Raw genomic sequence first — 25,040 nt, 5'->3', positions numbered from 1 at the left:
GAAAAATGTTGCTATAGCCAATGTCAGAGAAATTATTGCCAATGCTCTTTTCTAGGATTTTTATGGCTTCAGGTCTCACATTTAAGTCTTTAATCCATTTAGAGTTTTATTTTTGTGTATGGTGTAAGAAAGTGGTCCGTTTTCATTCTTTTGCATGTAGCTGTCCAGTTTTCCCACCCCCATTTGTTGAAGAGGCTGTCCTTTTCTCATTGTATATTCTTTCCTCCTTTGTCAAAGATTAATTGACCATATAATTCTGTGTTTTCTTGTCTGTTCTATTGATCTATGTGTTTATTTTTATGCCAGTACCACAGTTTTGATTACTACAGCTTTGTAATATCTGGCTTCTTTTTTCTTTTTCAAGATTTCTTTGGATATTTTGGGACTTTGGTGGTTCCATACAAATTTTAGGATTGTTTGTTCTAATTCTGTGAAAAATGCTGTTGGTATTTTCATAGAGATTGCATTAAATCTGTAGATCGCTTTGGGTAGTATGTCAGTGTAACAATATTCTTTCAATCCATGAGCATGGAATGTCTTTCCATTTTTTTGTGTGTATGTTGTCTTCAATTTATTTCTTTTTTTATGTTATTTATTTTTGAGAGAGAGAGAGAGTATGAGCGAGGGAGGGGCAGAGAGAGAAGGAGACAGAGGATCTGAAGCAGGCTCCATGCTGTCAGCAGAGTCTGATGTGGGGCTCAAACCCACAAACTGTGAGAGCATGACCTAAGCCAAAGTAAGATACTTAACTGACCGAGCCACCCAGGTACCCCATCTTCAATTTCTTTCATCAGTGTTTTATAGTTTTCCGAGTACAAGTCTTTCACTTCTAATTGGTTAAGTTTATTCCTATATATTTTATTGTTTTTGGCATAATTGTAAATGGGACTGTTTTCTTTAAAAAAATTTTTTTTCACATTTATTTATTTTTGAGAGCGAGAGAGAGAGAGAGAGAGCAGGGGAGGGGCAGAGAGACAGAGGGAGACACAGAATCTGAGGCAGGCTCCAGGCTCTGAGCTGTCAGCACAGAGCCTGATGTGGGGCTCGAACTCACAAACCGCGAGATCATGACCTGAGCTGAAGTCGGATGCTTAACTGAGTGAACCACCCAGTTGCCCCTTAAAGTCTATTTTGTTTGGGGGTGCCTGTCTGGCTCAATTGGTAGAACATGGGACTCTTGATTTCAGGGTTGTGAGTTCAAGCCCCACACACACTGGGTGTAGAGATTACTTAAAAATAAAACCTTAAAATAAGTATTTTGTCTGAAAGAAGCATTGCTACCCTGGTTTGCTTTTGACATCCATTTGCATGACAAATGTTTCTTCATTTCCTTACTGTCCATCTGCAGGTGTCTTTAGGTCTGAAATGAGTATCTTGTAGACAGCATATAGTTGGTCTTTTTTTTTTAAATATATTTTGTCACCTTATGTCCTTTGATTGGAGTGTTCAGTCCACTTACATTCAAAGTATTTTTTTCCACTATTTAATTTTTTTAAAAAGTAAGCTACACACCCAACATGGGGCTCAAACTCTGACCCTGAGATTAATAGTCTCATGTTCTACCAACTGAGCCAGCCAGGCACCTCAAAGAAATTGATAGATGTGTATTTATTGCCATTTTGTTACTTGTTTGTGGTGGTTTTTGTAGTTTTTTTTTTTTTTCCCTGATCCTTCTCTTGCTCTCTTTCATGGTTTATGGGCGTTCTTTAGTGATATATTTGGACTGCTTTCTCTTTATTCTTTGCATATCTATTACTGCTTTTTGATTTGTAGTTAGTATTAGATTTGCATACATCTTCTGCATATAGCAGTCTATATGAAGTTGATGGTTGCTTAAGTTTGAACCCATTCTTTACTCCTCTCCCCTACGCCCACGTTTTAGGTAGATGGCATCATATTTTACATCCTTTTATTTTATGAATCTCTTGACTGATTTTTACAGAAATGTTTATTATTCCTGCTTTTGTGTTTTTTTACTTTTCATACTCTCACTTATGGTCTTTCCATTCAAAGAGTCGCCTTTAATATTTCTTGTAGAGCTGGTTTAGTGGTCATGAACTTGTTTAATTTTTGAGAAACTCTCTCTCCTTCTAATCTGAATGATAGCCTTGCTGGATAGGGTATTCTTGGCTGCAGATTTTTCCCTTTCATCACTGTGAACATATTCTATCATTGCCTTCTGGCCTGCAAATTTTCTGCTGAAAAAAATCCACTGAGAGCCATATGGGATTTCCCTTGTATGTAACGGTCTCCTGCTACTTAAATTTTTGTCTTTGTTACTGCTTTTTGCCATTTTAATTACTACGTGTCTTATTGTGGATCTCCTTGGGTTTTTTGTTTGTTTGTTTTTAGGGTAATCTCTGTGCCACCTGGATATGAATATCATTCCAGATTAGGGAAGTTTTCAGCTATTATTTCTTCAAATAACTTTTCTGCCTCCTTTTCTCTCTCTCCTTCCCATAATGCGAATGCTATTATGTTTAATGGAGTCACTGAGCTCCTTAAGACAGTTCTCAATTTGCATAATTTTCTTTCTCTCTCTCATTTGCTCAGTTTACTTTCCAATACTCTGTCTCCCAGGTCTTTAATTTATTCCTCTGCTTCCTATAGCCTGCTATTTATTCCATCAAGTGTATTTTTAATTTCATTTATGGTGTTCATCTCTGATTGGTTCTTTTTTATCTCTTTGTTAAGGATATCACTCATGTTCTCTACTCTTTTCCCAAGTCCAGTGAGTATCTTTACGATTATTACTTTAAATTCTCCATCAGGCACGTTACTTATATCTGTTTTGCTTAGGTCTTTTGTGTGATTTGGTCCTGTTCTTTCATTTGGGACATACTCCTCTGTCACCTCGTATTGTCTACTTCTCTGCTTCTGTGTGTTAGGAAATCAAAAGAGGGAGATCTTTTGCTCTTGAAAGTAATGGCCTTATGAAGATGAGGTCCGGTAGTGCCTTGCCATGCAGTGTCTCCTGTTCCTCAGTACCCGGCACTTCAGGGAGTGTCTCCCGTGTGTGTTGCGTGTGCCCTGCTGTTGAGTCCTGGCCTCTTTTTCTTTCAGCCCAGTTGTCTGCTGTGGCTCTCTTTGCCTGTTGTGGGCAGTGTTTGGTCGCTGGCTGCGTCGGGCCTGTTTTAAAGGAGTATTTTGGCCTGCTTGTGAAATACAACTTGCTGTCACCACTGCTGACAGAACTGAGGCCACGCAAAAGGCCTGGGTCAGGAGACGGGGTGTTGCTTGAAGTCATATTCCTGAATCACACAGGAAATATTAATGGTTCATGGACTGATAGCTCTTTTATCTGACTAAGTTAGGATCGGGTCCCCTAAGAGAACTTTTGTCCCTTAGCTAGAGAGCAAAGACTTTTCTTATTCACACTGAATCTCCCGTGCTCTATATGGCAATAGGCACAGGATAGGCATTCGGTGTTTGAGAATGAATGTACAGCCTGTTTTTTAAGGTTTCCATTTATGGATTTTTTGTGCCACAACAGAGTTAAGTGTAGTGACAGATGCAACTAGATAGCTAAAAGGAATGTCTACTTTTTGGAAAATTTTTGGAACTTTGCCAACCCTTGTTTTAGGTCAGAGTAATCAGGAAACACCTTATGGCTAAGTATACTTCTGGGCATTTTCATTCTTTGGTTTAAGGTTTCTCTTTATCATAGAATTATTTTTCTTTGGTATATTTTAATATTTGCCTGTTCCACTTATTCTGATGTGGGTCTCCTAATAGGAAGTACTCTCATTTTATTTATCTGAAAAAACTTTCACTTGTTTTCATAAAGCATACTTTCACTTAGTATTAACATTTGGCTGCTATTTTTTATAGCACTTTGAATCTATACATTATCTTCCAACTTCCATAGTTTTGTTAAGAAGTCATCCAGGAGTTGAATTGTTGCTCCTTTCAAGATAATACACTCCTTCATGCCTCACATGGCTGTGCCTTACCTTTGCTTTAGCTTTTAGTTTACCACAGTACGTCTAGATGTGGTTTTCTTTGGTCTGTTCTGTTTGGGGTTAGTGGTTCTTCTAAATCTGGTTTGATGTCATTAGTTCTGGAAAATTTTTAGCCAGTATTTTTACACATATCTCTTCTGTACTGTTAGCTTTTCCTTCTCAGAGAAATTACATGGCCTTTTGCTTTTCTTTTCAGTTTTATCTAATTTGTTGTTAATGCCACTTACTGAGTTTTCCATGTCTCATATCTTTTAGTTCCAGATTTTCCATTTTAAAATTCAATTTCTAGTTTTTGGTCAAAATTCTCAATTTTTAAATTTGCTTGAGCATATTGCAAAATATGTTTCTGGTAGGGCCTTTATTTAGATCTCTTGTATGTTCCTAGTGTCTATATTTTTCAGTTTACAGTTGTGTTTTATTTCCTTATGTACATGGTTATTTTCATGCCCTGATTAGTACATGTCAAAAATTATAATAAAAGTGTGTGGCCCAATATGACATTTTCTTCCTCCAGAGAAGATTTACATTTTTGGTAGGCAGCTAAGGGTAAGAGTAATCCTGGATTACAGTAATGAATTATAATTCAGAAGATTTAAAGCTGGACTTCTGTTTGTCGGAGGAACAGTTTCTAGTTAGTCATTAGCTCTAGGCCAACTCAAAGCCTTGGTGGGGGGGCGGGTATTCAAGCACCACCTACTTGATCCTTCTCAATACCAGTTTTGTTTCCCACTAGCACTGCATGGTTAAAAAAAAAAAAAAAAATCTATACTTTTTCTCAGGCCCTTAGCCACTTTCTGGAATCCACAATATTCTTAAGGAATAGATTGTCCCAAATGCCAGGTTCTTTTCTGGGTTTTATGTTTTCTCCTGACTATTGGTGCGTTATTTTCTCAATGACTTCTTTCCTCAGTACCTCTGGGCTTTCTATGACCTGTATTTCCATCCAGCATCTGCGGAAGTAGATGTTGAACTGTGTAATGGATGCTGGGATGTACCACCTAGAATCCTTTTCATGAATAAGCTCTTTCCAGAGGTACCACATACACTGGCTAGTGACTGCTCGCAGCTGAATTTTTCTCTGGAAATGGCTCAGCTTATGGCAGCTGCCTTGCCTGGGAAGATAGCCTGAACTAAATGATTAGTTGAGATGGGAGTATGTCTCAGCCACAGTGACTCAATTAGGACTTCTATGAAGGGTCATTTCAGGTTTGGAACTAGAGATCTGCAAGGGACATCTGTTGAAACTTCATAATGGTTCAGCCCTTCCTTCTGCCCAGTTCTGCTTTTCTGATTTCCTTACAGGTTTTGTTTTAGAATACTTCCCAATTAATCTGTAGAGTTCCCGTCTGTTTCATTTGCTTTTAATATAGTCATCATATACAATTTCTTTTTTGGTTATATTTAACTCATTTGGGGGGAGAGGAAGTTAGTGTTGGAAGAAGTAGTTCATTTGAGAGAAGTACTATAGTTTGACCTTGACAGAAGCAGTTAAGATATACTGTCTTTTGCTTCAGAGAGCAATCTTTACTTTGTTTCACATTCACTGTTTAAAACTGAGATATAATTGACATATAACATTATACTGGTTTCAGTTATAGGACATTAAGATTAGATTTTTGTACATATTGTGTGCAATGTTCACAATTCTAGCGAATATCAATTCACATACATACTTACAAATGTTCTTGTGATGAGAACTTTCACAATCTACTCTTAACAACTTTCAAATATACAATACAGTATTATTAACTATAGTTACCATGCTGCACATTACATCTCCATACTTTATAACTGGAAGTTTGTACCTTTTGACCGCCTTCACTCATTTCACCCAACCCCCACCTGTAACAACCACCAATCTGGTCTCTGTATCTGAGCTCAGGTTTAAAAGAAAAATTAGATACCACATACAAGGGAAATCATATGGTATTGTCTTTCTCTGACTTACTTCACTTAGCATAATTTATGCCCTCAAGGTCCATCCATGTTGTTGCAAATGTCAAGATTTTCTTTTTTTTTTTTTTTTTTTATGGCTGAAGAATATTCCAGTGTGTGTGTATGTTATAAAGCTGTTATGAACATGGTAGTGTAGATATCCTCTTGATTTAGTGTTTTTGTTTCCTTTGCATAAATACTCAGAAGCAAAACTGCTGGATCATGTGGTAGTCCTATTTTTTATTTTTTGAGGATCCTCTAATGTACTGTTTTCTATAGTGGCTGCACCAAATTACATTCTCATCTACAGTGCACAAAGAAAGATTCCCTTTTCTCCACTCTTGTAACCCTTATTTCTTTTTGACAACAGCCATTCTAATGAATGTAAGATACTGTCTCACTGTGGTTTTGATTTACATTTCCTTGATTAGTGATGGTGAGTACCTTTTCATGTACTTGTGGCCACCTGTATATCTTTTTGAAAAGTGTTCAAGTGCTCTACCCATTTTTAAAAAAGTTCTTTTTAACATTTATTTATTTCTGAGAGACAGAGAGCAGGAGTGGGGAAGGGTCAGAGAGAGAGAGGGAGACACAGAATCCAAAACAGGTTCCAGGCTCCAAGCTGTCAGCACAGAGCCTGATGCGGGGCTCGAACTCACGAACCGCGAGATCATGACCTGAGCTGAAGTCGGACGCTCAACTGACAGAGCCACCCAGGCGCCCCTCTACCCATTTTTAAAGTTTTCTTGCTATTAAGTTGTGTGAATTCTTTATATATTTTGGACATTAATGCCTTACCAGATGATTTGCAAGTATTTTTTTCCCCATTGTGTAGGTTGTGTTTTCATTTTGTTGGTTTCCTTTACTGTGCAGAAGCTGAATTTGATGTTATCCTATTTATTTTATTGTTGTTGCCTTTGTTTTTGGTGTCAGATCTAGAAAATCATTGCCAAGACCAATGCCAAGATTACCACCTATGTTCTAGTTTTATAGCTTTAGGTCTTATGGTCAAGTCTCAATCCACTGAGTTGGTTTTTATATGTGGTAGAAGATAGTGGCCCAGTTTCTTTTTCTTTTTTTGCATGTAAATACCCAGTTTAACCAACACCAATTATTGAAGAGACTCTTTTCCCCATTGTATGTTCTTTTCTGTTTCTAATTTTTCTATTCTGTTTCATTGATCTGTATACCTGCTTTTGTGCTCATACCATATTATTTTGATTACTCTAGCTTTGTAATATAGTTTGAAATCAGAAAGCATGATGCCTCCAGCTCTTGTTGTTCTCAGGATTGCTTTGGTTGGTGGCTCCTGGCTGGCTCAGTCAGTGGAGTGTGCTACTCTTGATCTTGGGGTTGTGGGTTTGAACCCCATGTAGGGTGTAGAGATTACTTGAAAATAAAGTCTTAAAAAGATTGCTTGGGCTATTTGGGGTCTTTTGTGGTTCCACACAGATTTTAGGATTCTGTGAAAAATGCCACTGAAATTTAGAAAGGGATTGTACTGCTGTAGGTTACCTTGGGTAGTGTGGACGTTGTTATAGTTTTTGGTGTATAGGTCTTCCCGTTTGGTTAAATTCCTATTTTGTTCTTTTTGATGCAAATGTAAATGGGATGAAGAAACTTCTCTGCTAGCTCATTGTTAGTGTATAGAAATACAACTATATTCTATTCTGTGTATTGATTATTGTACACTGGAACCTTAATGAACTTTATTAGTTTCAGGTTTTTTTGGTGGTCTGACCTGGTTGTTTTACTTCTTCCAAAGTCTAATTGCTCTGGTAAGGGCTTTCAATACTATGTTGAATAAAAGTGGGGAGAGTGGACATCTTTGTCTTGTTTCTGATCTTAGAGGAAAATCTTTGAGCTTTTCACTGAACATATCACACTTGTGATATATGGCCTTTATTAGTTGAGGTATATTCCTGCTAACCCGCTTTGTTGAATTTTTATAATGGCTATTCAATTTTGTCAGATATCATTTCTACATCTATTAAGATGACCCTGTTTTTATCCTTCGTAATGAGATGTATGATTAATTTGTAGGTATTGCACCACCCTTGCATTCCTGGAGTAAATCCCACTTGATTATGATGTCTGATCCGTCTAATGTTGAATTCTGTTAGTGTTTTGAGGACTTTTGCACCTATGTTCATGAGGATATTGGCCTATAATTTTCTTGTGATGTCCTTTTCTAGTCTAGTACCAGGGTAATGCTGGTTTTATCAAATGAGTTTGAAGTATTCCCTCCTCTTCAGTTTTCTGGAAGAGTTTGAGAAGATTAAGTATGCTTATTCAAATGTTTGGTGGAATTCACGCGTGGTGCTGTCTGGTCCTTGATTTTTGTTTACTGGGAGGTTTTTGATGACTGAGTTGATCTAACTAGTAATTTGGTCCCTTTAGATTTTGTTTCTTAATGATACAGACTTGGTATGTAGTATATTTTGAGGAATTTTCCATTTCCTCTAGGTTGTCTGATTTGTTGTACTATATTCACAGAAGTTGCTTATGACCCTTTGCATTTTGGTGGCATATCAGTTAACTTCCTTCTCGTGTCTGAGTTTGCATCCTTTTTCCTTACCTTAGTCCAGCTAAAGGTTTGTCAATCTTTTCAAAAAACAAGCTCTTGGTTTCATTGATCTTTTCCTGTTTTTGTTTCACATGTTTCCTCCCTGATCTTTATTCCCTTCCTTTCTACTAACTTTGGGCTTCGTTTTTTTTTTTTTTTTTTTTGTAGTTCCTGGAGTTGTAAAATTAGGTTGAGAGCTTGTTTTTTTTTTGATATAGGCATTTACTACTGTGAACTTCTCTTAGAGCTGCTCTTGCTGTATCCCTGAAGTTTGGGTATATTGTATTTCCATTTGTCCCAAGGTATGTTTTAATTTCTTCTTTGATCTATTGGCTGTTCAGTAGCCTGTTATCTAATTTCCACATATTTGAAAATTTTCCAGTTTCATACTATTGTGTCAGAAAAGATACTTGGTATTTCAATTTTCTGCAATTTATTCTCTGCCCTAGTGTGGAAATTATTTTTTATTAAAGCTTTTTGTGGTACATGTGATATGTGTGCCTGGGAAGAATGTTTGTTACTTCTGGAGGGAATGTTCTGTACATGTCTGTTAAGGCCAAAGTCCCCTACTATTGTTGTATTACTATTTCTCCCTTTAGGTCTGTTGATATTTGCTTTATATATTTAGGTTGTGATATTTACGGATGTTCTAGCCTCTTGTTGGACTGATACCATCATAATGTTGTGCCCCCTGTCTTTGATAACAATGAATACCATGCTGGGGGGGGGGGGGGGGCAGGCCACTTTTAATTTAGTGATTAAACTTTACGAGTAGCATAGAGAACACTCCTAAAATCATGAACATTAACTGGAGAACAACATCAACTGGAGAACAATCAACTCAGGAAGAACAATTCCTGGGTGTTCATGGCTAGTGTGAAATCTTGGCCAAATCACTGTTCTTCTAAAATTCCATAAATGACTATTTTACAAACGTAGGTTACCTATGACAGATGGCATATTTAAGGAATTATTTTTTAAAGATTTTTTTTGTTTTTATTACCCTCTTTAAGAAATGCAGTGGGAGCCCTAAACACCACATTTAAAAGGCAAGCACAAAGATCAACCCTGTTTGTGCTGCCCCCATAGCTGCAGGAGAATGTCTGGCAGTAGGAGATGAAATTTGTTTCAGTCACTACATGGCTGTAGCCATACATGGATGTTTTTTAGGCTAGCTTTTTAAAAAACGGAGTTAAAGTAATAAAAAGTTTATGATCCTCATTAAGACTCCATTGGTGTGTCTGAGCTCCTGCTCCCAAAAGGGCCACTAATAGATGAACTTCTTGTATTGCCGAGAACAAGCCTCTCTCGTCTTCCAAATGCTTCATTTACTAAAACACAAATAGTTAAGAAATTACCAGATCAGAAAATTAAGAACCTATAGTATAAAACAGAGATGTAGAGATTAACAGTATGATTCTCTGCCCTAGTGTGGAAATTAGTTTATGAAAATATATTTGATGCTTTATAAATGGGAAATGAAATTACCAAGAAGTCCAAGGTAACATTCTGAATGATGTTAATCGTGTTTTAGATTGGTCTACCATTTATTCTGTGTTTTGTCTTGTCCTGGATTATGTAATCTACCTTGATAAAGTGTTTCTTCTTTCATCTTTCTCTGTATCATAACCAGCAGAGAACTTTTTATGGATTTAGGACCTTTTCTCTACATGGAAGATTCAGGAATCAGTGGAGCTATGTCTTCTATGTTTATAGGACAAACCAGATTAACTCCAAATAATAAATAAGCGGCCAGGTTCCCCTGAAGGGGGGTGAGTGGTCTCTTGAGGAAGGCAGGACTTTGTACGAAGTAGTTGAGAAAAGGCAGATGATTCACACTGGGAAGAGGAGGGCTATTCTTTGAGACCATGTTACATTTCCTTCCAGCTTTTCTAGAAATTCAAATTTTGTCATAAAATATTTTTAAAGCAGTTTACATTTAAATTATGAAGACAGATTTGTGAATATGAACATCTCCAAATTAAATGTGATCTTGTCTATTTCCCAAGCAGACTATATTACAGGATGAACACTGGATCTACCGAATACACTCAAGCCACACACTCTGTGTTAGCCCACAGAGAACTCGTTCAGATAAAGGAAATTAAGATTCTTACCTGATGAGACTGTGCTTATATCCCAGACCCGCAGTCCTTCCTTCTGACCTCCAAAAGCATAAATAAATGGCAAATCGGGGCAACAGGAAGAACAGAAGAGAACTCCCTGGGAAGAAGAAAACAGAAGGTTAATGATTCCAGTCTTCCCAAAAAACACCAATGTAAAGCCCTGTTCCTATCTATATGAACCTATCTGAATGGTAACAGAGAACCAATTCACCAGTATCTCTTTTAAGCCTATGAAGTAGTTCAGAATCAAGGTGGAAGGAATATTACAAAATGAAGCCAGACAAGTTCGGCATGATACAGCTATTCTGTGAGGATATGTGCACTCTGACCACTCAGGTCTCTAATCTGCTCGGTATTCCCAGAAGCTTTATTTTCCCTTTTAAGCAACGATGTTACTATGGGTCACCATTGAATCATTTTTTAAACTTCTAATTTTTTTACCTTTATTACTAGGTAATGCATATACATTATGGAAAATATAAACACGAAAAAGTATAAAAATCACTAAGATAATCACCATCATGTTTTGGGACAAGGTCTCGTAAGGACTTAAGCATTCAAATATAAGCATGGGATAGTACCATGTAATTGTGTCTGTAACCTACCTTCTCACATACGTTTGTAAACATCTGCATATGCAATTATATAACTCAGTGCCTGGCATTTAAATATTTGCTAAATGAATTCTGGTTATTTCTGAATTTTTCCTACATGCTAATCAATTTCAGTGTAGTCAAAACTAGTTATGCAAAGAGGCAGTGCTTAAATAAGCGGACCCTAATAGCTGCAATGCCCTAACGGTCCAAGCTTTCCTGGGATGGTCCTCAATTTAGAGCTAAAAAAAGAAAACCGTGGCCATTCCACTTGAGTCCCAGACAAGCCTCTTTCCACTCTTCTTACCAAGCAACTGTTAATCATGTCAGGTGGGAAAGGAGCCAGATAGGGGAAATCAAAGATTAGGTCATAAACCTGGCACCAAATTGAACTAAGCTCAAAATTAACTTCCCAACAAATCCACATTCTTTAATGCAGTGATTCCTAGGGAAAGATGACAATACAGGTCAAAAGCAGAAAAAATGCCCAGAGAGAATCTTACCATTTTCATGTCTCTAGAGTGAACCAGACTTGGCCTGTCTCCTAATATGTCCCAGATTTTCACATATTTGTCTGCTGATGCTGTCACAAGACAGCCCTTGATTTGACTACTTAGATCAAGACCTGAAGGAAGATAAAAGATCAGTTCAGACTCTGACATAAAGATTTACTTTATCATTAAGTTAAAAGAAATGAAACACTATTCTTGCTCACCGGAGATTTCATCATTGTGTGCATTGAGTGTAAAAACTGGCTTATCTGAACGTGCATCCAAATTATACACAAAGCCGTCATCTGTGCTGGCCTGGAAAGAGAAGATGGGCAAGATCATGCTACATGGCAATAAAACTTAGTTATAATGAAACCCAGCTATTACCTGAGGAGCTTATTACAAAATTTACTTGTGGACAAGCTGAATTTGTTCCTACGTGAACTAATCCACCTCTTAGACAACTCTGCAGTTGGGTATGAGGACAAAGTGCTGGTCATGGCATAGACTACAGTTAAGACATGTGGAAGCGGAGGTGAGATCCAAGAGAACAGAGGCCTGGGGGTGGGGGTGGGGGGTGGGCACAGTCATTTAAGGTACATGTTGAGGAGGAACTCACAGAAGAATCAGAGGGAGAAGGGCATAACAAAGGTCAGAGAAGCCAAGGAAATCGTGTTTCTGAAGAAAAGTGATGAATGGTGTCAACATTTTGGTGGAAAGGTTTAATCTGCTAAGGACTGGAAGGCAGCAGGGGGTTGTTACACTTCCAAGAAAGGGACAGGAAAGAAGGAACCAAGAGATAGACCTAGTCAGGATGGGAGAGACTTGAGCCTATATATGGGCTGAGGGCAAAAGAGCCATTAGAGGAAAAGGAGAAAAAAAGGACAAGTGACTCAGTCTTGAAGCCAGGGCTGTGGAAGGGGACAAAAACAGAAGAGGACAGAAGTCTCATCCTTGGGAGGCGTGGGAAGGTGGTTACACCATTTTATTGTAATCCCTTCCCATCTTCCTAAATATTTGTGATTTTAGTACCAATGACAACTTGTCAGCAAATAACCTCAGGAAACGTGTGCTGGAGTGTCGAGAGCCAATGTACAATATGGCATTCAAATACAACTGGGACCTCACTCCCGATCACAGTTAAGTGGAGTCTGGCTTCAGGTAACAGCTGGGAGCGACACTGCACCTCTGAGCACCTTTGAGATTAAATGTTCTCAGAATCACTGTTTCGGGAACCTTATTAAAACTGTCCACATATTTAAGAAAGCGGTTGTTCTCTCATTTATAAAGCACTAGATATGTACTTTACGAAAGTTAGGAACTATATGGATGTGCCACACTTTCTTTAATCTTCTGGATGAAAGCTGGGATGTTATTTCTCCATGGATTAAAATGTCAGTGGAATGTTACTATTTTTATCTTTAGATCTAAATACTTCACAAGATTAATACAGAAAAACAGGGCAGGCTCAGCGGGCAGAGCATGCCAACTCTTGATCTCAGGGTTATGAGGTCAAGCCCCATGTTGGACATGGAGCCTACTCAAGAAAACAAAACAACAGAAAAAGCTTTTCAGAAATTCTCTCTACAGTGGAATTAAAATGAGTCGTTACTAGGGCACCTAGCCTACGTGGCTCAGTCAGTTGAGCGTCCGACCCTTGGTTTCCACTTAGGTCACAATCTCAAGGTTCTTGAGTTCAAGCTCTGCATTGCATCAGGCTCTGTGCTGGCAGTGTGGAGCCTGCTTGGGATTCTCCCTCCCTCCCTCTCTTTCTGCCCCTCCCCCCATAGTCTCTCTCTCTCTAAATAATAAACTTAAAAAAATAAGTCATTAGCAACCTGGATAAGCGAAACAGTAGTATGTAGTCTTACCAAAAAATGACAAGGTGAAAAGTGATTCCAAGTCACTCTCTCAATCTGCCCACTGAAACGCCACATCCGATGGCTTTCATCTGGACTTCGGCAGTCATACAAAGCCACTGACCTGAACACAGACGAGCAAAGTCAGGGTTTTAAGAGTTCATTTCTTCTATATGTTGTATGTTTATTTATAATGAAATGGTAATAAAACAACCCTGCAAACTCGAGATCCAATTATTTACAGACAGTTTTAAGGTTCTAAAAGCAGAAAAGAGGAATTGATTTTCACTAACTGGCAGACTCTGGTTCTATCACTTGAAGGCACTGGTGGCTCTGGATATCACAGTAGCCTTAATTGTCTCCAGGCTGAACCCTCCACTTACAAGATGAATCCTATCTGCAAAAGACAGGACAACTTCTTAATTTCCCCTTTCCCAGCAGTGCTCAGAGCCAGATAACCCATGTTTGAGCTACATTTACTCTCTACAAGTAGGTTTCTGTGCTGGGGGAAGCTAATGGATACACCTTTGTGATTCTGAATGAATCCCAACCAAAAAATATAAACCTATCACTCTTCAAAAAAATAAGAACCCCGGGGCTCCTGGGTGGCTTAGTCAGTTAAGCATCTGACTTTGACTCAGGTCATGATCTCTTGGTTTGTGGGTATGAGCCCCACGTCGGGCTTCACGCTGATAGTGTGGAACCTGCTTGGGATTATCTCTCTGCCTCTCTCTCTGCTCCTTCCCCAAGTACACTTGCTTGGGCTCGCTCTCTCTCTCTCAAAATAGATTAAAAAAAAAAAAAAGAAGAAGAAGAAGGAATCAAAGCCTGCTAATTGGTTTCTGCTTCTATTAGCTATCTCTACCTTCAGACCCAATCCATAAAAAGATGCAGACACATGACTAGAAACCCTCCGTGATGGACTGTAATGGGTCTAACTCTTCAGCTGTCCCTAAATCCATGCCCTCAGTCAATAATGTTGGAATCCTTCCATAAAGGCAGAGTTCATTTCCTGCTCCATGTGATCTCGCTCGGCCAAGAAAGCAAGACAGAAGTATACTAGTTCTGAGCCTAGATCTCAAGAGGCCTTGGTATCCCTGCTTAAGCTTCTGACCTCAGCCTGAGAACATGTGTGGGCTAGCCCACTGGTCCCACGAGGATGTGAAACACAAGGAGAGATGAATCTTCATGGCCCTACCAAAACAAGCCAAGATTAGCAGACCTCCGATTGAATCTAGCCTAGATTAGCTCAATGTTGCAGTGGTATAGGAAATACATGTTTATTATTTTAAGTCACTGAATTTTGGGATAGCTTGTTTCGTAGCAATGGCTAACTCATACACCCTCTAAAAATCAAAGCAGCTGCTAGTTAGGAACTACATTATTATGACAAAAACACATTCCCATGCAGACTGAAAGAACCAGAGTTCAAAGGGAAAAAACTAAGTATTACCAAAAGTTTAAACACTCAGTAATATATTCTGAGCATCAAGTGATACTTTTGAAATCATATCAAGAGGATAAAAACAGTAGGGAAAACTCCTACAGTATTTTCTTACTTATCATAGGATCCAGAAATCAGAGTCTGTGCTTCAAATGGATGAAACTGCAGAGTCTGGACCTAAAAGAAGGAAACATAAAAACAGATCTATGTTTGTTTGGTTTTGGTAAAACTGCTTAATACTCAACAGAATCAATTTGGCAATGTTTCCATAAATTTTTCCTTTGAAACGTAGTACTATTTAAAGAAACAAACGTACTACATAGTCAAAAGGACAAAACACATTTTCAAATAAAAGCAGTCACTTAAAAGACATAATGCAGCATTTCTCAAGTTGGGTTTCACAGAATGCAGATGTCCCTCAAATGCTAAATATGTGCAGAACAAAACAGGGAGTGGCCAAGCTTACCTGGACAACTCCACACACTCCGGAAGCCCCACAATGCACATTAGATCCCCAAGTTCTGCAGTAACACATCTGTTACATTCTTTAACCTCATCTGGTGACTGACACCCCTGTCTCTTTTTAGGGTCTTGGTAAACATGCTATCATGTACTAGTGTTTCCAGTCACTTCATCTTTTTGTCTTCATGTCTGCATCTCTAAGGTGGGTAATTATATCATACGGGGGCTCTGTGAGGATCCACTAAGACAGTATGTTAAAGCATTTTGTAATTCACAAAAAGCCATACATAAATGTTTGGGATTATTTGTAGCCAATATGTGTCCCAGATTTTTTTAGAATCCATTTTATCCACTCAATCACCATACCTTGTCTGTGTGTACGGCAAGGCTAGCTGCTGGTTTCCCCAAGGACATATCCCACAGAATTACAGTGTTGTCAGCTGATGCACTTGCCAACACGTTTCTGAGAAAGGGAGGAGAAAAATCAGGTAATCTTTTTTTAAAGTCAAGAGCACTAAATGTAAGAATTCCATTTTCTTTTTTATTTTATTTTTTTTTCAACGTTTTTTATTTATTTTTGGGACAGAGAGAGACAGAGCATGAACGGGGGAGGGGCAGAGAGAGAGGGAGACACAGAATGGGAAACAGGCTCCAGGCTCCGAGCCATCAGCCCAGAGCCTGACGTGGGGCTCGAACTCACGGACCGCGAGATCGTGACCTGGCTGAAGTCGGACGCTTAACCGACTGCGCCACCCAGGCGCCCCAAGAATTCCATTTTCAATAACGACAAAAGGAATGAAACACATAAGAATACATTTTAAAAAAGAATTCAAAATTTAAATACAAAACTAAAGATTATTGAAAGAAAGAGTATCTAGATGAATGGAAAGATATCCCATGTTCATGGATTGGAAGACAATGTTGTTATGACAGAAATTCTGCCATCTACACACTGATCTAGGTTCAATTAATCCCTTTCAAAATCCCTGCAAACTTTTTTTTTTTTTGGCAGAAAATGAACAAGCTGGTTTTTCAATTCATATGAAAATGCAAGGGACTCAGAATAGCCAAAATGATCTTGGAAAAGAAGAGCAAAATTGATAAGCTCACAGTTTGGATTTCAAAATGGACTGAAAAGCCACAATAATCCTAACAATGTGCTACTGGCTTAAGGACAGACACACAGGTGAACAGAATAGAATGAAGAATAAACCCTCAACTTTATGGTCATTTGTTTCTGACAAGAAGGTTCATATTATTCACTGGTCAGTGGGGAAAAGAACAGTATTTTCAACAAATAGTTCAGGGACAACTGGATATCCCCACACAAAAGAATGAAGTTAGACCCCTATCTCACACTGTACTCAGAAGAGATCATGGACCTACCAATGTAAGAGCTAAAACTATAGAACTCTCACAAGAAAAGAGGTATAAATCTTTGCACCCTGGGTTAGGCAATGGTTTCTCAGATATAACACAAAAAGCCTAAGCCACAAGAGGTATAAATAAAACATCATCAACATGAAAAACTTTTGTATTGCAAATGATACCATCAAGAAATTGAAAAGACAATCCACAGAATGGGAGAAAATATTTGTAAATCATATATCTGATAATAAAGGACTTGATTCTAGAATATATAAAGAACTCTCAACTAAATAGAAGACAAATAACACAATTAGAATATGGGCAAAGAATATAAACAGACATTTCTCGAAAGATCTATATAGCCGGTGAGCATGTGAAAAGTTGGTCACTAGGGAAATGAAAACATGGGATACCATCATACTCACAGGATGACTATAATGAGAAAGACAAACAAGAAGTGCCAGCAAAACAGAAAAATTAGCTACCTTGCTGGTGGGAATGTAAACGGTACACACATTACCCTATGTCCTAGCAATTAGGTATATATCCTAGAAAATGAAAACACAGGTCTGTGCAAAAGTCTGTTCATGAATGTTTACAGTAGCATTATTCATAATAGGCAAAGGGCAAATACAAACCAATGTCTATTAACTGGTAAATGGATACACAAAATATGGTATATCCACACAAGAGAATATTATTCAGCAATAAAAAGGAATGATGTACTGATAAATGCTACAATAGGATGGACCTTGAAAAGATTATACAAAGTAACAGAATCCAGACCCAGAAGGCCACATATGGTATGATTCCATTTCTAGGAATGTCCAGAACAGTCAAATCCATAGAGACAGAAAGAAGATCAGTGGTTGCCACGGGCTGGAAGGACAAGAGAATGAGGAATGACTGTTAATGGTTTGGATTGCTTTTTGGATAAAAATGTTAGGGAATTAGACAGTGGTGATCATTGTACAACTTTGGGAATATACTCCAAATCACTGAATTGCACACTTTAAAGAGTGAATTTTAGGACATGTAAATTTATACCTCAACTTTTTTTTTTTTTTTTTACAAAAAAAAGCATTAAATGCTATTAATAGGAAAAACCAATTTGCCTATCTCTTAGGGATCAAGCACTAATAATGTAGTTCTATAAGTGAACACAGGCTTGGAGCCCAGGAAACCTGAGACGGATTTCTGGTGCTGCCATTTATTAGCTATAAGACTTAGCTAAAGACTTAAAAGTCAGTCACACCCCCTTGCCTACCAATGAGAATGCTACAATCAATTTAAACTTATTACTATTCAAGCACATGGCTGAATGACCAGAATACAGTAGGCCCCTGATGTTAGTTGCCTGCCTTTTCTCCTTGTAAAAATATAGATATTCCTGAAATTGAAAGCTCATTCTTCAATATCTAGTTTGACATGGCTTGATACCGAATCAAGTCATTAGTGATAGTAGTATTTGTTCAGAAAACTAGTATGCTGTTAAAATGTCAATGGGTTCATTTTTGGATATTATTTCCTCAAGACGTATTTCCATTATACAAACTGCTTTCAGTTTTATTACTCCCATCTCAGTGACACGGGTAGGGTTCTCTTTAAGATGATCATGTGTATTCAGATCATGTTAGCTTTTTCCCCTACTCAATGAATTTCAAACCTTCTAACATTAAGTCCCATAAACAAGCCATTAATGTTTTAAGTCCTCGGCATGTCACAGACTAAATGTTAAATTCCCAGTATTTTATTTATATTCAATGATTGCCAACAGCAGAAAGTTAAGAATTTTATGGTACATTTGTTTCTCATCCTAGTCCTTTCTCAAACATCTGAGATTCCTTCCACATTAAAATTCTTCTTGTATGAGGCTTAAAAATAAATACCCCCCCCACAAAACTCCCAATTGCTACCCATTCCCAAGAAGAGCACTCTTCAATAAGAGTACGAGCAGAGAACATGCATTTGGTCACTGGGAGCATTTTAGGAGAAACCAAGGTCCCCAATGAAGACAACATCAGCATGTTGTTCTTCACCATGATCCCAAACCCTCTGCACCAGAAGATGGAAAGTATTTAAAAGCATTCTGCACCTTTTTGGTAAAGAAAGGGCAAAGGAAGACCCAGGTCTAAAATAAGGTGGAGAAAGCAGAAGAGTTTCGGGATGAAGACACAGGAGGCACTGCAGTGAGGGAGACGTGAGCGCAGACGGGGCGGGACAGGAGGAGGGGGGCTGGCAGTATGTGAGCGGGAAGAGGGAGCCACCGTGGCTGGGGACAGGGACTGTGGAATCGGCTTGATGATGAGGGGCTGTTCCATCAGAACTTCCAGTTACCCAAAGTAACACCTGCTATATAATAAAAATTTAGTTTATGTAATTACTGTGACAGCTCAGATCTGTAAATGAGCAGGTTCCTCAAAGCACGATACACTCATATTTGATCTCTTATTTATCTGCCCATTCATCAGGAACAGGCCCAATTTAGACAAAGCTTGGAGAAGCTTTCAGAAACAAAATAAAGCACAACAGATTTTTGGTCCCTTGCTCCAGATCTGACTCAATCTTGAGAGGATGAGAGCCTAGGAACTGGTACCTTAAAGGGTCACCCAGAAGATTCTGACTGGCAGGTTAAATTTGGGAGATACTAACCTACATAACTTTCTTGGGTCCATTTCACCAAAAGGTTCTAACTCTGAAGAGGTCCGAACACAAACGAGATGCAGATGTCCCTTGGTAAGCTAGCACGCTGGGATCCTCCCCAGAATGCTCACAATTCCAAAGTATCCTGTGTAACAGAAATGCTAAGAAAATGTGCCTCGGACAACCCAGTTTGTTTTTACCCCTCAACCTAATGCTTACCTTCTTTGCCTTAGTAGCCCCTCAAGCCGACTATGCTATTAGGAAAATGGTCTTTTGGGGTAACTATTAACGATGAATATAAAGGATATGCAGATGAAACATGCAAAAGAAGTAAGTGGAACTCTTACCTTAAACCGTATGTAACAATTAACTCAAAATGGGTCAGACACCTAAACCCAAGAGCTAAGACTGTAAAACTTTTTTTTTTAATTTTTAACGTTTTTATTTATTTTTGAGAGAGAGAGAGAGAGAGAAAAATGAATGAGTGGGGGAGGGGCAGAAAGAGAGGGAGACACAGAATCCGAAGCAGGCTCCAGGCTCTGAGCTGTCAGCAAAGGGCCCGACCCAGGGCTCGAACTCGTGAACCGTGAGATCATGACCTGAGCCGAAGTCAGACGCTTAACGGACTGAGCCACACAGGTGCCCAAGACTGTAAAACTTTTAAGGGAAAAGCTTCATGACAAGGATTTGGCAAAGACTTCTTGGATAGAACACTAAATGCACAGGCAACAAAAGTAAAAATAAATGGACTACGTCAAAATTAAAAACTTCTGTGCATCAAAGAACACTATCAAAGGAGTTAAAGGCAATCCACCAGATGGGGGGAAATATTTGCAAATTGTAAATCTGATGAGGGATTCTATCCAGAATAAAGAATTACAACTCAATAAAAAAAAAACCTAACAACTCAATTCACAAATGGGGCAAAGGACTTGAGTCAGCATCTCTCCAAAGATATACAAGTGGCCAATAAGCACTTGAAGAGTGGTCCTCAAAAAGGTAAACAGAATTGCCACATGATCCAGCAATTTCACTTTTGGGTATATACTCAAAAGAATTGAAATCTGGGACTGAAAACACATATTGGTACACCCATGTTATTTACACCAATGTGCAAAACAGCAGCATTATTCACAACAGCCAGGAGGTAGAAGCAACCCAAGTGTCCATGGACAGATTTATGGACAAACAGAATGTGGGCTATATGTACAATGGAGTATCATTCAGCCTTAAAGAGGAGGGAAAGCTGGCCACATGCTACAACATGGATGACCTCACACTAAGTGAAAGAGGCCAGTCACAAAAGGGCAGGTACCGGGATTCCACCCGTATGAGGTAATCGGAGGAGTCAATTCAGAGACACACAGTAGAATGGTGGGTCGTAGGGCTTGGGGGTGGCCAGAATGGAGAGCTGGTTTCAAGGGCACATAGCTTCTGTTTCGGAAGACGAAAAAAGTTCTGGAGTTGGATGGCGATGATGGCTGCATAACAATAAACCATACACTTAAAACATAGTTAAAAATGGTAAATATTATGTATATTTTACCACAATTACATAAATTTTAACAAATGTGGGTGAGATTTTGTGAAAACTAAATGAAGTGAGGGCAACGTCTCCCAGGAGGAGATACAGTTTGGCACCGTGGATGCTGCAACACACACAATTTTTCCAGTGGTGTTGGAGAGGGCACCTGCTCGCCACGTATGTAACGAGCCCGAACGCCCACCAAGCGTAGAGCTGGCAGGTGGTGTGGGGGCTGCAAGGATACAGACAACAGAGCTCTTGCCTTCAAGTGGATATACTGCAGGAAAGGGAAAGAAGACATGGACACAGAGACCCCCAATGCACAACACAGAGACAGGTGTAGGCATGAGGTGAGAGGACAGTGGTTACAGTCTCTAACAATCCTCCAAATGTTATTGCTTTTTACCTGATCAGCTTATTCCAAGAAAGGTCCAGGACAGCATCGGTATGCCCCTCTGCTGAGGAACTCTGTAATAATTGTTTAGTTACTTTTTGTATTAAAGTGCCCCTGTAATTGATGGGTTAATTTGAAAGATTCTTTCAATCTTAAGGTTATTGTTCCATCTTAAGCAAACTTGCTTGAAGACCTAGATAAAGAAATACCTTGTCTTCCTATTAGAGACCCATGATAAATACTCCTTACAGAAGAGAAACTGTAGTCGTTCTTAATCTAGGTGGTACAGTTCTATAAATATCACCCCCCCACCCCCAAAGTCAAGTTTTCAAAGCTACAGGAATTAATACCATGGGTATTTGGAATTCAACATACTAAAGGCTAAATAGAAATTTTTCAAAAGTTCAAAACCAGCATATTAGCACGAATAGTTACCACCTATCAAAAAGGATCATAACCAAAGAGTAAGTAAACTGTTTTGTGTAAGGATGTATAATGTACCAATGGAAGTTTTGTGGAATCAGAGATCAGTTTTTCCTTGGATGGGCTTTTTGAAACCAGAAACTACAGTAACTTCATAACTATCTGTCCTGTTCCACTGAAGTGTCTAACTGAAAAAGTGTATGCTCTCTTTGTCCCCCCAACCAGTAAATTTATCTCTGTCATTGGAGTTTTAAGTAATTAACTTGTTTACCTTCTTTCCTTTCTTTTTCTTCTTTTTTGACAGTTTACTTCCAAGTGTGAAGACTGGCTCTAAAGAGTCCACTATATCAAGGTCCCACACTTCAATAACAGGAGTCATATTTCCCACAGCAATGTAATTTCCTACCGGAGGAAATGAGGTGTTTGATTTAAATAATTAAAAATACTGTACTGCAGACTGAGTAACGGCTCAGAGTGGTTTCTCTCAGACTTCCATATGCATGTGTTACCACCTGAATATTGTTAAAATCCATATTCTGTTTCAGAAATTCTTGAGCGGGGGGCCCTAGGTCTGCATTTCTGACCAGTTCCCAGGTGATGTCAATACTGTGCTGCTGGTCCTTAGACAATAATTTGAATAACGAGGGCTCAGTCTCTTGGCCCAGGGTCCTCACTTAAGTCAGGAGAACAAAAACCCTCTGCCACCTCCACCCGTGTTGTGAGGAGGAAGATCTAATCAGATCACGAATGTGAATAAGCTTGGCCAACAAGATGGAAGGTAGGAGTATTACCAGATTTCACCTTTCTTAGGGAGAAGGGGGTGCAACTAGCAATGTGCAGCTGTGGCCAAAAACACCAACATGAGAACCTAATTCTCTCTTCATTTTGGTTTTACTTGATGCTTTCTGAAAACAGTCACGCCATTAAACTCCTGGACACTTCATGCTATTTTATGCTGGGTTTTTTTTTTTTTTTTAAACTTCACCCAGTTCTACAGAGGCTAATGCTGTCAGGCCCTGTTCTTCTGCCCTCAGTGGAGCAGCCACCTCTTTTTTATCTGACGTCCAGACACATGCAGACTCAAAACAACTAAGTGATTGTGTTTTAAGAACTATGTAACTTCATAAAGTAACATTAACTTCATAAAAAATCATCAACTGTGAAAACATTCACACAGGACACATGACTTACGCTATGGAATCACATACAGGACCAGGAAACACTGAGCCATCTGAGTTGTTCTAGTTACCTGTAGAATCATCTGGGCTAGGATCAAAATTCAGCCATTCCACGCTTAGAGGGTATGCAGACAGCAGTATATCATGATGCACATAAAAAGAATCTTCTTCCTGATTATAAACTGAAAATATTGGGATGAGACTTTATCGCATGAGAATAAGAAATCACATCCCACTGAACAGACTCTCCCTATTAAACCTACCGGAGCCATGGGCTTAAAGTGAGACACATTTGATGGCATTAAAAGGAGTCTCCAAAGATGTTACTGCTCAGCAAAACTTGTGCAAATCTCATATATTCCTGTCATCTGGTGCGCTCCAAGGAGCCAGGAGCAAGGACAGAGAATGGACATCTGCCTGAGCACTCTGCATGCGCACTGTTCACACAGTCCTACCTTCCGGTCTGCCCGCTACAGAAAACACTCATAAGGGCTCCGTAGGGAGTACTTCATTACGATCTTTTAGAGGTCTATCTGCTTATAAGAAGAAACAGAAAATAATACTGGAGAGAAAGAACTCGTACTTAGAAATCTCAAAGCTTGTCGAAAATTACTTACTTTTATTTTTTTACATTGCTTCTTTAATATTTAGAGACCAACAATGTAAATAAAGCTCTTGAGACTACTATTGGAATCAGACAACTAAAAGAATCAGCTCCTTATCATTCTCAGTTATACTGTTAAGGAGCACAAAATAACCATTAAAATCAGTGACTAAAAAGTCTTTCAAAAATTATATAATGAAACACTGATAAAATAGAACCCAATCAGAAATTCCTCCAAATATGCTTTTATTAGAAAGAAGCATTATTAAGAGAGGCCAAGGATTTTTTAAAAAGATTCCTCAGACCACTTTCTAGGTGTGTCTCCAGAGGCAAGGGAAACAAAAACAAAAATAAACTACTGGGACTACATCAAAATAAAAATTTTCTGCACAGCAAAGGAAATAATCAACAAAACTAAAAAGCAGGGGCACCTGGGTGGCTCAGTTGGTTGAGCGTCCAACTCTTGATTCTGGCTCAGGTCATAATCCCAGGATTGTGGGATTGAGCCCCATGTTGGACTCCGCACTAAGAGCGGAGGCTGCTTAAGATTCTCTCTCTCTTACCTTCTCCCCGCTCTTGCCCTCTCTAAAAAAAAACAAAAAAACCCACAAACTACAAAGCAACCTACAGAACGAGAGAAGGTATTTGCAAATGACGTATCTGATAAAGGGTTAGTATCCAAAATATATAAAGAACTTATAAAACTCAACACCAAAAAGCAAATAATCCAAATTAAAAATGGGCAGAAGAGATGAACAGATGTTCTTCCAAAGACATCCAGATGACCAACAGACCCATGGAACGATGCTCAACATCACTGATCATCAGGGAAATGCAAATCAAAACTACAATGAGGTATCACCTCACACCTGTAAGAATGGCTAAACAATGATGTAAGAAACAACAGGTACTGGCGAGGATGTGGAGAAAGGAGAACCTCTTGCACTGTTGGTGGGAATGCAAACTGGTGCAGCCACTCTGGAAAACAGTGTGGAGGTTCCTCAAAAAGTTAAAAATAGAGTTACCCTACTATGATCCAGCAATCGCACTACCAGGCATTTACCCAAAGAAAACAAAAATACTAATACAAAGTGATACATACATGCACCCTGGTGTTCTGTACAGATGTTGTGTGACTTATGCATTTCCGCCTGGAGCCGCACATACACAATCATGGGGGCTTAGTTGGCTTACGCTCTGTATCTGGCCTCAGGATCAAAACTGGCCCTTCTGTTCCTGACACTAAGAGGGATTAACGTGCCTCACATTCTTCCCTGAGCCAGACCAGCCTGTCCCCCTGGAATGGATCAGGGAGGGAAGAGGAATATGCAGACACCTGGGCTCCTAAGATTGTTGATACCATAAGAGAAACAGGAAAAAACAGCTTACTTGGGACTGCACTTAGGCAAACTTAATGACCAAACATAAATCACACCCGAGTGGTATGTGTGTGTGTGTGTGTGTGAA

At 38.9% G+C, this 25,040-nt stretch overlaps 2 protein-coding genes across 2 annotated transcripts in view; one reads left to right on the top strand and one right to left on the bottom strand.

Moving 5' to 3' along the window:
- Positions 1-22,184, top strand: part of PRDM4 (PR/SET domain 4) — a 56,862-nt gene extending 34,678 nt beyond the window's left edge. The window contains exon 12 of the transcript XR_007457023.1: positions 22,096-22,184. The gene's annotated coding sequence lies outside the window, so the exon portion shown is untranslated. The remainder of the gene's footprint in view (positions 1-22,095) is intronic.
- Positions 5,459-25,040, bottom strand: part of PWP1 (PWP1 homolog, endonuclein) — a 28,816-nt gene continuing 9,234 nt past the window's right edge. The window contains exons 6-15 of the mRNA XM_049627524.1: positions 23,041-23,151; positions 22,063-22,193; positions 21,381-21,442; positions 15,805-15,901; positions 15,092-15,153; positions 13,545-13,656; positions 11,898-11,988; positions 11,686-11,807; positions 10,581-10,686; positions 5,459-9,794 (exon numbers count right to left, since the gene is read on the bottom strand). Coding sequence (XP_049483481.1) covers positions 9,685-9,794; positions 10,581-10,686; positions 11,686-11,807; positions 11,898-11,988; positions 13,545-13,656; positions 15,092-15,153; positions 15,805-15,901; positions 21,381-21,442; positions 22,063-22,193; positions 23,041-23,151 — 1,004 coding nt within the window. The 3' untranslated portion in view covers positions 5,459-9,684. The remainder of the gene's footprint in view (positions 9,795-10,580; positions 10,687-11,685; positions 11,808-11,897; positions 11,989-13,544; positions 13,657-15,091; positions 15,154-15,804; positions 15,902-21,380; positions 21,443-22,062; positions 22,194-23,040; positions 23,152-25,040) is intronic.

Source organism: Panthera uncia, chromosome B4 (assembly GCF_023721935.1).
Source record: "Panthera uncia isolate 11264 chromosome B4, Puncia_PCG_1.0, whole genome shotgun sequence".
NCBI lineage: Eukaryota > Metazoa > Chordata > Mammalia > Carnivora > Felidae > Panthera > Panthera uncia.
The sequence above is the reverse complement of the archived record's forward strand: the minus strand, read 5'-3'. Positions and strand labels throughout refer to the sequence as shown.